Source organism: Anopheles coustani, chromosome 2 (assembly GCF_943734705.1).
Source record: "Anopheles coustani chromosome 2, idAnoCousDA_361_x.2, whole genome shotgun sequence".
NCBI lineage: Eukaryota > Metazoa > Arthropoda > Insecta > Diptera > Culicidae > Anopheles > Anopheles coustani.
Genome location: NC_071289.1, coordinates 21,088,974 through 21,101,907, shown reverse-complemented (window position 1 = coordinate 21,101,907; position 12,934 = coordinate 21,088,974). Strand labels below are relative to the sequence as shown.

The 12,934-nt window shown below is 43.3% G+C and overlaps 2 protein-coding genes across 3 annotated transcripts in view; one reads left to right on the top strand and one right to left on the bottom strand.

Moving 5' to 3' along the window:
- The first annotated feature begins 528 nt into the window (after positions 1-528).
- Positions 529-1,221, top strand: LOC131264070 (uncharacterized). Its single transcript, XM_058266359.1, has one exon. It carries the CDS (start codon positions 529-531, stop codon positions 1,084-1,086), a length of 558 nt encoding a protein of 185 aa, XP_058122342.1. The 3' UTR covers positions 1,087-1,221.
- A 303-nt stretch (positions 1,222-1,524) lies between these two features.
- LOC131266222 (piezo-type mechanosensitive ion channel component) overlaps positions 1,525-12,934 on the bottom strand; it is a 35,997-nt gene continuing 24,587 nt past the window's right edge. Inside the window, exons 21-31 of one of the 2 annotated variants that reach the window (XM_058268633.1) lie at positions 12,021-12,077; positions 10,760-10,905; positions 9,772-10,071; positions 8,269-8,663; positions 5,625-5,799; positions 5,130-5,551; positions 4,270-4,612; positions 3,458-4,206; positions 2,959-3,395; positions 2,663-2,879; positions 1,525-2,585 (exon numbers count right to left, since the gene is read on the bottom strand). In XM_058268633.1, coding sequence (XP_058124616.1) covers positions 2,276-2,585; positions 2,663-2,879; positions 2,959-3,395; positions 3,458-4,206; positions 4,270-4,612; positions 5,130-5,551; positions 5,625-5,799; positions 8,269-8,663; positions 9,772-10,071; positions 10,760-10,905; positions 12,021-12,077 — 3,551 coding nt within the window. In that variant the 3' untranslated portion in view covers positions 1,525-2,275. The remainder of the gene's footprint in view (positions 2,586-2,662; positions 2,880-2,958; positions 3,396-3,457; positions 4,207-4,269; positions 4,613-5,129; positions 5,552-5,624; positions 5,800-8,268; positions 8,664-9,771; positions 10,072-10,759; positions 10,906-12,020; positions 12,078-12,934) is intronic. The other variant, XM_058268634.1, reaches the window with a different exon arrangement.

Genomic DNA, 12,934 nt, shown 5'->3' with positions numbered 1-12,934 from the left:
TTACCTGCAAATATTTATTAAACCAAGGTGTGACCGAAGTTGTTTCACTACGGTCACTTAGGAGAATTTTATTCAAGAGAATAATAAAACGAGAAATGTGTATAAAAAAAAACCTATGGTTGCTTCCTTACTGCCAACATTGGCGTGGGTAATATTGTCGGGTGGACGATTAGATTTACGTTAAGCATCCGATGACAGGTCACATCATTAGAGAAATTTTCCCGCACCAGCATGCTTTGATAACCGCGCAATTTGTTATTGCTTCCGAAGGGTGGTTTGCTCTACACGAAGATAATTGAATTGCGTTCGACGGGTTCAAAACATCTCCTTTCTTCCCACGTACAACTGGCACGCGAGGAGATGGTGAAAAACATTAGCATATTCTGAAGATTCCGACAGTATAAAAGCTGCAACAATGGAAAATGTCCGCTGCAGAGCACGATTGCACTCGGTGATAGTAGGAAGCGGCAGCATCATTGCAACGGTAGTAATAAGTTTACGTTAGCGGAAGCAACATTGCGCGTTACCATGGCAAGAATGACGCTTGCGTTTCTGGTATCGCTGGTTGCGTACCTCGCCTATTACGCTCTTACCAGTGACGCTCAAGCGGTAGGTTCACTAGTTCGTAATCCCGGACCGGATGGTCTTTCTGGATCCGGTTCGTCCTCGTCGGCCGTCTCCTCACTGGACGCCATTGGTAATGGTCGCCCGGACAAACTGCCAAGCGCCCGCATTAGACGACCGATAGGATATCGTGAACGAACTACCCGCCTGTTCGGGAACAGTTTCCCCGGGAACCAAGCATATCAAGCGTATCGAAGAATTCCACCAGGAGCACCCGATCAAGCATCCGTGGCTGATGATGGACTACAGATTGGCGCCGACAGTGGAAAGCCGGAGCCCAGGATTTACTTCCACGCCGGATACAGGGGCGACGCAGGAGGATCTTTTCTGGACGATAACGACGATGGCGGCGATGGTGATATCGTGAAGCGCTTCGATGACTACGGTCACATGCGCTTCGGAAAGCGTGGCGGTGAGGGCGACCAGTTCGACGATTACGGCCACATGCGATTCGGGCGATAAGCAGTGACCAGTGTGTGTTTTATACCGATATCTTCAGGATCAGGGGTCAGGTTCAGTGGTTTGCGATGCACTTTTTCATAGCACAACATGTGGTTCATGGTGTTACCATCGTCGACGCTTCTCTTTGGCTGGAAATGAAACAAAATATGGTTTGGAAATAAACTCAAATACAGAAGTTTTCTGTAAAGTGGAAACCTTCAGTGTGTCGTTTTAGTTAACCTTTCCCAAAATTTTCTCTATTACACGAGAACTACTTTGATCGTTTTCATTGATATGAAATGATATTTATTTTATCGCATCAATTGTAATCGATTTTATTTCAAGAGTGGTGGTACAAATTTCGATTGAATTACGCACTATAAAATTGTAGAATCATCGTTCTCGATTACAAAAAGGGGTGTGGTTGTCGATTATGAAAACTATCGTATGTTTTCGCCAGTTTCCATCCCTGTGTGCGCACTCGTGCCGTCGACTCACGCATTCGATAATTGGTAACAAAGGGTGTCCCCGTAACGTTTTAATCGACAATTGCTCGGCTCACACAAAAAATGGCTCACAATATGCTCGCATAACCGTAATAATCCTATACACCCGGAAGAAGCGAAGGAAGAAGCGACGTTACTGATGCAGCAAGTATGATATTGAATAATTTAAAAAAAATAGGTGTATACGAATGACTTCCATAAGTCCATCGGCCGACTCGGTGTCGCCCTCGACTAGCTTTCGATTGACTTAATCCTAATTGTCGTTACACTCGTTGGCCACTCTTCGGATACGAAGCTCACGGGAGCTTTCGGACGTTCGGTTTGGAATAGGTTTTTTATTTATTATTTACAAACAATCGACATTGAATATTGCTCAGTTTTCGAAACGTTAACAAGCTAAGTCGAGATAATACAAAATATGTTGATGCAAGGCTTCAACCTAAATCCTTTCACCGCATCCCGGTAGATACTCGATTGTCCATCAACAATTACTTCATGCGTGCGCCGTAGTTATTGCTTCAATTGTTTGTCTTCTAAATGTATCTCAAACATAACAAAGAACAACAAAATATAACACACCAAAATAACCGTTCTTCCTCAGTCGTGTCCATCGATTCTTTGTGTTTTGCGATAGTGGCGTTATGTTTACCAAAAAACCAGGAGACAATAAATTGCCTAGCGAAAGCATAATTTCCTCGGGCTATTTATTCCTGTTTCGGGTGAACGTCGGCCATTGTGTCCGTCTCATCGTCGCCGCCAGGTTCGTTCTTCGGGCGCGTCCACTTGATCATCGTCTCCGGCGATCGGTAGAGGAAGATCAGCTTGGCAAACAGGTCTTCCTCCAGCGTAAATTCACACGATTCGCGCACCAGATAGATATCGAGACACAGCTGCACCACCCGATCGACGTACGGGAGATCCTCGAACATGATCTTCGAGCTCGCTCCTGAGAAAATGCTCGTGCGAAGCATTCGCGAGAACACGAGAATCATCGTCGAATAGATACCGATGATGCTACATAACACGACAAAATATAGAACGGTCAACGATCAGTGGGTCACATTTACATTGCAGGAACTCCATTAACTTACCCTCCAGCAGCAATGGAACTGATGGTGCTCGGGAATATCTTATCGTTGAACATGTACATCACCAGATAGTTATCGCAGTCGGCATACGGCAGTCGGATAAAGTACTTTTCGTACAGACTATCGGAGCAATCTTCCTGGACCTCCCACCAGGTGATGCTGTTTTCGTTCTGAAAACGGCGCAGCCTTAAGTTTCGCAGATTTTCCAAATCCGAGTCCGCTGTAACAACACGGTCGATTAGCATAACGATACCTAGTTTAATTACTTACACTTCGATTCCCCTTCCTATCCTACTTACTATTTGCATTTTTCATCAACTGATGGATCGGTCTCACTGAGCCACTATTTTGAACGCGCAAAAACTTTGGCATCAGGTGGGGCAGTATGGCCGTCAACAAACTCGGGACCGTTTCATTCGATAGCATTGCTAACAACGCTTTCCGTGGTTCGTCACCAAGCTCGTACTCCGCTTCTTCCGACACGATACCGGGGTTTTCTTTCGAATGCGAAACCCGACTGATAACATACCGGAAGCGACAGGTAAGGTTCGTGCCGGACTCCAAATCGTGGATCAATCGCACCCGGTCAGGCGGGGAAATGTTCCAGATGGAGGTAGAATTGAGCCCGAGCTTGACTGCCGCAACGTCCGCCGGTTCATAATTCGATAGGAATGTGAGGGCCGTCCGTTCGGTTGCGTACGGTGCCGTAAAGTTGCTCCAGTTGCTTTCCGTTAGGCTGGCAGAAGAATACGCGCGTTTTACAGATTCAGCCATCATTAACATACGCATGTAACTTACCCGTGAATGTTGTTGTTTTGTGCACTCATCGTATACACTGGTTCGTAAGGACCAATGCGAAGCGTTACGGACACATCGTACGGTATGTTTGGTTTACCGACCGCATTGCTGAACGCAAACAGTGCCAGCGGGAACCAGATCAGGAAGATAATGCCCAACATCATACCACCACCCATCAAATACTTCACCAGCAGACCCTTCTTTTGTCCGCGCGGTGCCGGCAGGTCTTCCTCCAGCTGCCGCATGCACTTCAGCTGGTACACGTTCGAGAAAATATCCTCCATCTTCAACCAATCGAACAGCGTCATCGATGTGTCCGTCCAGATCCAATCCATCAGCGTGCGCAACTCGAACAAAAACGGTACGGTCATGAACAGCTTGAAACCAGAAAAGTTTGCCATAGTAAAACCCTTCGTCAGGAAATTGCCAAGAATGCGTGCCGGGTAGCCGCACCGGATCTGGTACGCGGAAAACAGCAGATAGAAGCACTTGATCATGTAGTACAGGATTGGTGGGGTGGTCGCGTTAAAGCTGCGCTCCGTCGTGGCCGGCAGCACAAAGAACATCCACACGTGCAGGCCGATTATAAGGAAAAACTGGAACAGTATCTTGCCGGTGATGTTCTTGCGCAGGTACAGCGCTCTATCGACCACGATAAGGAAGAATTGGATGATCAACATCAGTAGAAAGGTGACTGGAACGCGATTCTCCTCAAAGTACGATAGTACTCCTCCGTCGCCTTCTTGTGTCTAGAATAGAAAGACGAAAAATTTATATTATTCCGCCACCACATGCCGCCCATTCCCACTTACCCCGAACGATGAGAAACCGAACAAGATGACGAAAAAGTTGATGAAATCACACAGAAACATGTACCCATACACGTCAGCCGTTTTGCGAGACTGCCGATCAAGCAGCTGGATGAAGAAGGCCTTCAGGGACGACGAGTACCGCAGGAAGGATTCCTTCACGATCTGCACAAAGTAGCGTTTCTTGGATTCCGCTTGAATCGTGACGCAAAGCTGAGTTGGTGTTCCATCGGACGACACAGTACGGTCCGTTTGTTCTTCCACAATTGTACCGTCTTTTTCGTTGATTTTCACCATCGATAGTCCAGTTATTTCACCCGGTTGCCGGATCTCTAGCGTCTCTTGTCTGGAAAAAATAAATGCTCCGATAAGTTTTCAAATAAGCCTCATCTTGATCTGAAATAGTAAATTCAATGTAGCTTAAATTAACGAGAAATGAAACAATACCGCAAGCTGTTTCGATGCACAAGTACTTTCACCTTCGTGAAGGGTATTTTTTCGAGGGGAGGTTCGATATCTTCTTTCGAAATGTGCCTTCGTACCAAGTGTTCTTTAACATATGCCACGATTGTTTCTCTTCGTGACATTCGACCTCCATAATGCAAAGAAATATTACATTTTTTTTATGAATTTCCAAAACGATTGAATTAAAAGAGGTAAGGAAAAGGATCATTGGTTGAACATTGAACATGCATACCACGAATTTGGGGAGGATGCGAAGCTCTCCAGACTGCGTCACGGAGCAGACACAAATACTTCATACGATGGTTTCTTCCATAAAAATAGGATTAATGCAAGTACAATAGACAATGACGTAATGAAAGTACCACGACTAACGAAAAAGCGATCCCATTTAGACTTACTTCTTTCCCTTCTCATCAGCCAACGCCATCAACGTCTTTGCTTGTTCGTCGTTCGGGTCGACCTGATATACACCCTCCGTGAGCTCCGGTTCCTCGGTCGGATCTGCCTTCCACAACCCAAGCGACTTCAGGATAAAGCGATGGCAGTACAACATCAGCAACAGGATGAGATCGTACGTGGCATAGCCGTCCTTACGTTCAATTCCGAACAAACGAGCCACGTGGAACGGCTGATTTGAGGGAATTGGTGTTTGATTCCACCAGAACATTTCAAACTGCCCGATACATTTGACCAACACCACCATCTGCGTGTAGGCGATCAGCATCGTCCAGAAAGTTTGCGTGGGTCTCGGGAACGTCAGCGTACCCCACAGGAGCGCCATCAGTGGCAACGGAAGAGAGAGTAAACTGGCCGAATTTACCTGCAAGAAAGACAAATTTAATAAATACTTTCTAGGTATATTTTATTAGCTTTTAAACAATTGCGAGACGAACCTGATTCAGAAATACGACGAAGAAACAGATAAAATCGGTATGGGACATGATCGCGTACCATGCTGCCTGCAGCAGCTCAACGAGAACGGAATGCTTCCGGGATGTAAAATCCTCCTCCGAACTCACTTCGTCGAGCGTGCGCTTGATGGCATCCGTCGAGCTGGCATCAGTTTTACTGAGTGAAGGGGATAAATCATGGTAGTCGGTAAATAATGTCATGATTGGGAACTTAAAACTTCACATTCAATAGACAAAAACGATGAATTTAAACATTTCTATGATATGTTCATGCTTTTAGTTGAAGCAATATTAGCATTTGTTTTTAATCATATTAATTATTTTTGGAAAAAATACATTTTATGTACATAAGGAATGCCAAATACATCAACCATTCACAAGCAATTGAACAATCTAGAAAGTATATAATAAACATATGTTTCGCCAGTATAGAAAATTATTTGTTCAAATCGATAGTTAGACTGTTAAATTGCAATCGTGAAGGTGATTTTCGATTAATTAAGACAACAGACCAAAGGTGCGCATCAAACTAGAGTGTATTAGGTAAGAAAAACGAATGTTTTAAAATAGTTTGGAGAGTACCAATTCAACCGTCACTGTGCCAGAGAAATTATTAGAAGGTAGTATCCGTTGAGGAGATTTGAGTTGTGGATCGATAGAAGCTATAGTATGCAACCACGTTGTGGATCGAGTGATTTGGTGTAGTTGGGTGGTGGTGGTGGGTTTGGTGTACCAGCCTGTGCCAGCGATGCAAGTCTGTGTTCAATGTGGATATGTGTGTTTTTGAAAGGGATGTTTGTGTTGCACGAACGGAAAGGATGTACCTGTCCAGTGTGTCATTGGAATAGTAGCGATACGGTATCCCATCCTTGTACAGGCCCCGTTCGGGTGACGGTGCCGAGATGAGGATCTCGGGTAGTAAACTAGTACTGCGCCTACGGTGAATATGTATGATTCATGTTTTTGTTTTGGTTTCAGGAGGTGCATATGCAACTTTAAACATATGCAACGTAACTTTCAAACTATTGTTTTTAGGTACAAACTCATAATTGGCAATCCATAGTTTGTCTCGAATCAAACAACTGAAGTAAAAGAAATTCAATACAAAACAGGAAAAAATGTACAAATCTTTTAACCATGATCGGTGTTTTAAAAGAGGAAACAAAAATAACAAGTGGATAGTTTCATGTCACGAAATGTTAAGCAACTACCACTACGCTGCTACAGAAGAACAGAGGTGCAATCGGAACTTGATCGTATGCGCACTAGAAGAACATCGATCCGAAACAACCATAACGAGCCATAACGGTTGGGTAATAATGTTGGCACCGTTTCCATCGATACTTACTCATCCTTGAAAGCATCTTTACGGCTAATCATGGCCAGAGCGGCTCCCAATCCACTCACTGTGTGCATTCTGGACGTTAAGCATGAGGGGGAAATAAGAATCATATGAGATACAGAACGCGTCTAATATTGTGCTTTTTGCAGCGATTTTGTAGTGATGATCCGTTTCAAAAATCAAAGACAGATCACAACCCAGATAAATGTGTACAAAAATGTACAGATATGTACAGGATTTGTAAACTGTTCTAGACTTATCTGTTATGTCTAATACGCAAAGCAAATTAATTTAACTGCTTGATACTACAAAGAAAATGAAAAAAAACGTTGCAAGCTAACAAAATGATAATGTTCCAAAGGAAAACCCTAGTAACGCTTGTACATTTTCAAAAAGCCAATTCGTAGAAGCGCAACCCATCGTTGGTTGTTGTGTTGAGTCGCAGATGTTACACTGCAAACGACCTGTTACGTGTTTAAAGAATGATTCAGATGGGACGAAGCCGGTAAATCGCTAGGAGTTTATCATCAAACAGTGGTTGGTGTGTGTGTGTGGTATTACCCTTGGTCGCCCAGCGACGTTTCTATCGCCAAGCAGTCCTGTGAGTCGCGCAATGTGTTCGGTTTCGGTTCGCTGATGGCGGCGATTGTGGTGGTGTTTGGTTGGGTCGTGACGGTGGCTGTTATGGCTGGCGATGATGGAACCGTATCTGGGTCCGGGGGCTCCGGCCGTTGGTCAGTTTGGTCGGTTTGGTGAGGGAGGTGGTGGTTGTTAGCGTTACTACTGTGTACATGCCTACTGGTGGATAGGGGTGAACCGGGACGGTACAACGATTGACTACTGCTACACGAGTCCGGACTCTGCGCCCCGGACTCCGGTGTTGTCGCGCTACTACTGCTGCGTTAAGACAGGAAGGTGGAAGTAAATGTTAAAATCATAATAACAAAACTCAACCGATATTGCCAGGCGATAAAACATGGATTCTATATAAAAGGACATTGGACAGCGCAGTCTAGGTCACTAATTCTAGCTGAAGCGATTTCTATCGAAGCCAACAATCCGTCAGAAATCCATGTGACCACATAGGCATAGACGTACTCATATTAGAACCACACGCCTTCCCCTTCGCTCATCATATTTATGTTAAAATATTCCATTACCACTATATAAAAGGTTATTTACAAACAAATCGGTTATGCTTCCTAATAGAAGCGCTACGCATACCAGCCGGACATCATGTCTACGCGTGAGGCAAACGAATGTCCCCGCCAGCTGTGCACCTACCTGCCCGATCGTGGTACATAATGCGTCCAGACACCATCGTTATCACGGATGCCAACTCCAAAGCCGGGTGTTTCCTTCAGCACCTGCTTCTCGCGGGTCAGTACGCGCATCACGTAACGATAGTTGCGCGAAACCCGGTGTAATCGCAACGTGAGTGAACCGATCGCGCCGGCCAAGAACGCCGGTATCAGCGCCAGACCGGCGAGCGAAAATTTGCTTTTCTTCTCCTCGGGAGGCGTTTTCTTGCCCTCCACCTCATCGTCTTCATCGCTCAGCAAACGAACTTCTTCGTCCGAGATCGAGTCCCTGCCCTGCTCTTGTTGTTTGGTACTCGGACCTGCCTGCTGGTCGTCCGGTTCGTCCAACGCGGTGGTCGGTTTTCGTAAACGTGGTCCCTAAAATAAAACCAAATTTTATCAGCGATCGATCTGTGACACACTTGAGCAGCGTTAGGATGAGCTGAAAGTTGAAAGTTTTGGGCTGCATTTTGTAACACAAGCGAGATATAGGTACAGGACAGTTAGGCGGAAGTTTGTGTGCATGTTTGTCTGCGAATCGCCACGAAGCGATCAGCATTCACAATAACCAACACATATCGTTTGCCGACCCACTCGCGCACCACTAAAAGCTAATGTCAGATATACTTAAAAACTTCTGCATTTCGTTGACCCAAGATGAATCAGTTTAAATTGATTCGCCAAGAAAGTTGGAACTATTAATTCCCGATGACATAGATTGTATAACGGAACGACGGTGATGTAGGCAGTTCTATATTACACGATAGATTATTACAAATAAGTAGTACTTTCCGTATGAGTTTGAAATAAAACTAAAAAACACACAAGAGCCCACGAGCAAAGTATGATATGATAAGATATGATTGATAAATCGATAATTTTATAAAATTTATCGGTCATTCCAATTTGAAAACACACACTTTCAAACAAAATTTTATAATATATCCGTATCATTATTACTTGAGCTTAACATTTCAACACAAGAAGCAAATGTTTCATAAGAAAAAAAAACAAATAAAATAATATGTAAATAGAAGTAACTAAAATCCACCAAATCATGGCAATTTACATGCACATCAATAAAAACATGCAAACCATTTAGACCACAATTATTGTTGCCTGCGATTTGTCAGCCAATATTTATAAGAGAAGTAAAACAAAGTACTTGTACATAATGTTACATAGCAAAGCAGGAGAACAGGAAACGAGTAAACTTAACAGAACCAGTTAGGCACACGATGAAATGGATGTAAGAAAATGTAACCATAATAATGAAATGAACAAAAATAAAAATGATAAAAATGTAACCAAGCTTTTCACAACAACGATCGAAGGAAAGATCTAATGAATGATATAAAACTGAATTAAAATATGAAAAAAATAAAACAGTTAACTGTGAACAATGACTAATGAATCGAAAATTTTAACGTGAGCACGAATCTACGGCGAGAAAGAAAAACGAAAAAAAACATAACGCAAAACTCACTGAATGAGCATGACCTGGCAGTGGGTCGGAAATGGCGGATCGTTGCGGTGCGCTTTCGTCGGTGCCAGTCGTGGACGAGTCGTGACCCCGTTCACCGCCGACTTGCGATGATCCTTCACGGCGCGTAAGGATCGGCGACGAAAGCCGCCGCCTGAGCGGTAGCTCCGATCCGTCATCGGTAGGAAGGGCGCTAGGCGCCAGTTCCGCCCCGAGAGTGTCCTCGTCCTCGTTATCATTCCGCTTTCCGTACGCAAGCTCGTAGACTTCCCGGTGCCTTTGCTTGCGCAATTGTGCTGCCAGCTAGTGGTTCCGACCATCATATGATATTTTTCGCGCAAGTTGTTATGGGTTTTACAATTTAATGACGCAGTGCAAAAAGTATCAGCAGGTGGTGTTGGTTAAAGTACGCACGACGGACAAGGGCATTGGTTTTGATTGTTTGTTGTACAGGCAAACAAGAACAGTAACGATCCACGAGGTTGTGTGCATTAAACAAACGTCGTAGATGGTGGATTTTGGGCAGCCAAAAATTATTATCCGAAAAAAACAAAAAGAAAGTATTAATTTTGACCCGAGCTTTTACGAATGATTTGTATTTTTGCTCGTTTTTTGTGTGTTGTTATCGATGAATTCGACTCTGAATTTAGTTTCTATAGCCTCGATAGTAATAACAAATAGTAACATTAATTCAACGAAATTTACTATCGGTTCAACCTGTTTAGAAAGAACTCTTTAAAAATAACATGTATAACTTATTGAGATTCGTCCTTGAAAAACAGTAAATTAACATATCAAACACAAAACACCAAATAGTGCAGTGAAAAGTCGGTGAATAACAATAACCAAGGATAACCGTAAAATTAAATCCAATCGTTCTTTGTGCTTTTATGCATATTTTTCACAATTTCTATTCTAATATGCGCAGACAAACCAATCGGTCGAGACTGGAACTCCAGTAACAGGTTGGAGTGCGGAGTTTGAAACTTACCCTGCCGAGTGTAAGCCTATGGCTAAGCCGCCGGGCCTTTGGTAACGATTCTTCCAACTCATCTTCGTAGTCGCGCGGTTCAATCATATCCAGTTCGAACTCCTGCTCGACCTCTTCAAACATGTAGTAATCTCCGGATCGTATCGCTGCAACGAAAGGCGTGGGGGGATGGGATAAAGGAAAAGACGAAAGTTAAATTAGTGCAAATCAACCTAAGCACCATCTTACAAATCCCAATCTAACGAAGAAAGCATGTTTGCTAATTGTTTAGCGTATTTTTCAAAAGGTTGGTGTGTTGGTGTGTATAAGACAGCGGACAAAGATCCTTCGCACGATACCGGATCTTCGGGTGCATTTAGATAAATAGTTACGATTATTGTGGCGTATGATGGACACAGTATATGTGATGTTATACCTGAACCCGAAGAGCTAAGTAATACTGATTGACAAAACCCCGAACGTAGGGAACGGTGAAAGCCGACGGTACAACATGATATACCCGTGGAGACCATTTTATTTAAATGGCGTGCAAAACCTTTTGCGCATTTAAAAAGGTTCGACGTATTGTAGCCGATTACGTTTGTGCATAATTGTGCCAAATTGAATGTCAACGAATGAAGAGGATAAATCATATTCGTAATTTTACTTTCTTGCTATAGGTTCGTAGACCCAAATTTATTCTAATTTGGTGGCTTAGTTTTTGTTTCAAATTAGTATGCAGCCGTTACGAACCGTTAGACAAAGATATAAAAAGCATTAGTTAAGCCAAATCTGATTAATTTAATGCAAATGCTCTGTGTTGTTGGAAGGTCCTTTTCCAAATGAGGAACAAGAATAAGTGATTTCGTAATGGAAAAACTGAAAAGTTGATCAAAAGAACTAAAAAAAATACATTCTAAACCAGACCACCAACAGGAAGTACCCCCAGAAGGTTTAGTCACAAATGACCACGGAAACGAGCATTGTTGTTTTGGTACACAGTGGAACAGTGACTGTTATCTCTCCCCTAGTGATTAGTACGCGCGTCAGTCGGATACTCTAGCCAGTTAACCACAACCGAAGTTTAGTGCGCAAGGGAAAAAGTTGAGTATTAGATGATAACAGCAGTTAACACCAGCAACGACCTTAACGCGTAACAATGCTCTGACATAAACGTGGGGCGAGGGGAGAGAGAGAGAGCAGGGGAACAGTATAGTTAAACTACGGATATGCGAGGAATCGTGGAAACAGTGTTCCAATCCTCCGTGTGTCCGTCTGTTACCCGTTGGTCTGTGTTCCGATATTTTGCGCTTCAAACTCGACCTATGGTCGACAGTATCTATAACAAGAGAGAAAGAAAACAAAACCGATGGTTGAAAAGAAGAGGAAGAATGCAGTTAAAAAGGCAACTTAGGCAAACTGGAAACGGCGGCCGGCTGTGTTGTGTTGTCATAATCGTGCGTTTAGTATAGTAGGAATATATTTTAGGAAGATAATCAACGGAAAACCATAGCGAAGCGCGTGAGGCACACTAGCCGTATCTATCGAACGTAAGAAGTCTGAAAAATCGATCTGGTTAACCGGATATGCGTACGGCTCCGGATGTTGGTTTAAAAAACGAAGCGTGACAAAGCTATTTACTGCGATGCTGTTAAAATAATAATATGTACACACAGTTAGAATCACTAGTGAACGACGCGAAGAACATAGCAGAATATCATGATGAGTTTCTTTTGCATGCACGACGCGTTTCGACGACATGTTGGGTGACCGATCAGTATTCTTAGCACGATTTAACTTATTGACAGAACATAGAAAATATGTAGAATAATATAATGAAGAAACGCAGCAGGAACGAGTTTGATTTTATTGTTGCAGTATTTACAGTTGTAGTTGAAGTACAAAAGTTTCTATAATTCTGCGTTCTAACGGAACAGCGATCATCAGTCTTACCTTGGGCTCGTAGGCGACAGCCACTTATTTACTATGTACTAGCATATGCTGTTATATACCGGTTGATGCAGTTATATATTTTTTTTCACGGTGTCACGTAGGGAAAAAGGTGCAGACTAAAGAGACGAAAGCTGCGGCGTGTGAGGGTGTCGAGGAATTAATTAGATAACTGTCCAATTAACTAACACATAAGCGAATACACGGATGCGATTAAATTTAGTGAACGGAATTAAAGGAGTTATA

Bases quoted from the DNA above. Each gene is read 5' to 3' on its own strand.
- LOC131264070 (XM_058266359.1), top strand. From the start codon at position 529: ATGGCAAGAATGACGCTTGCGTTTCTGGTATCGCTGGTTGCGTACCTC.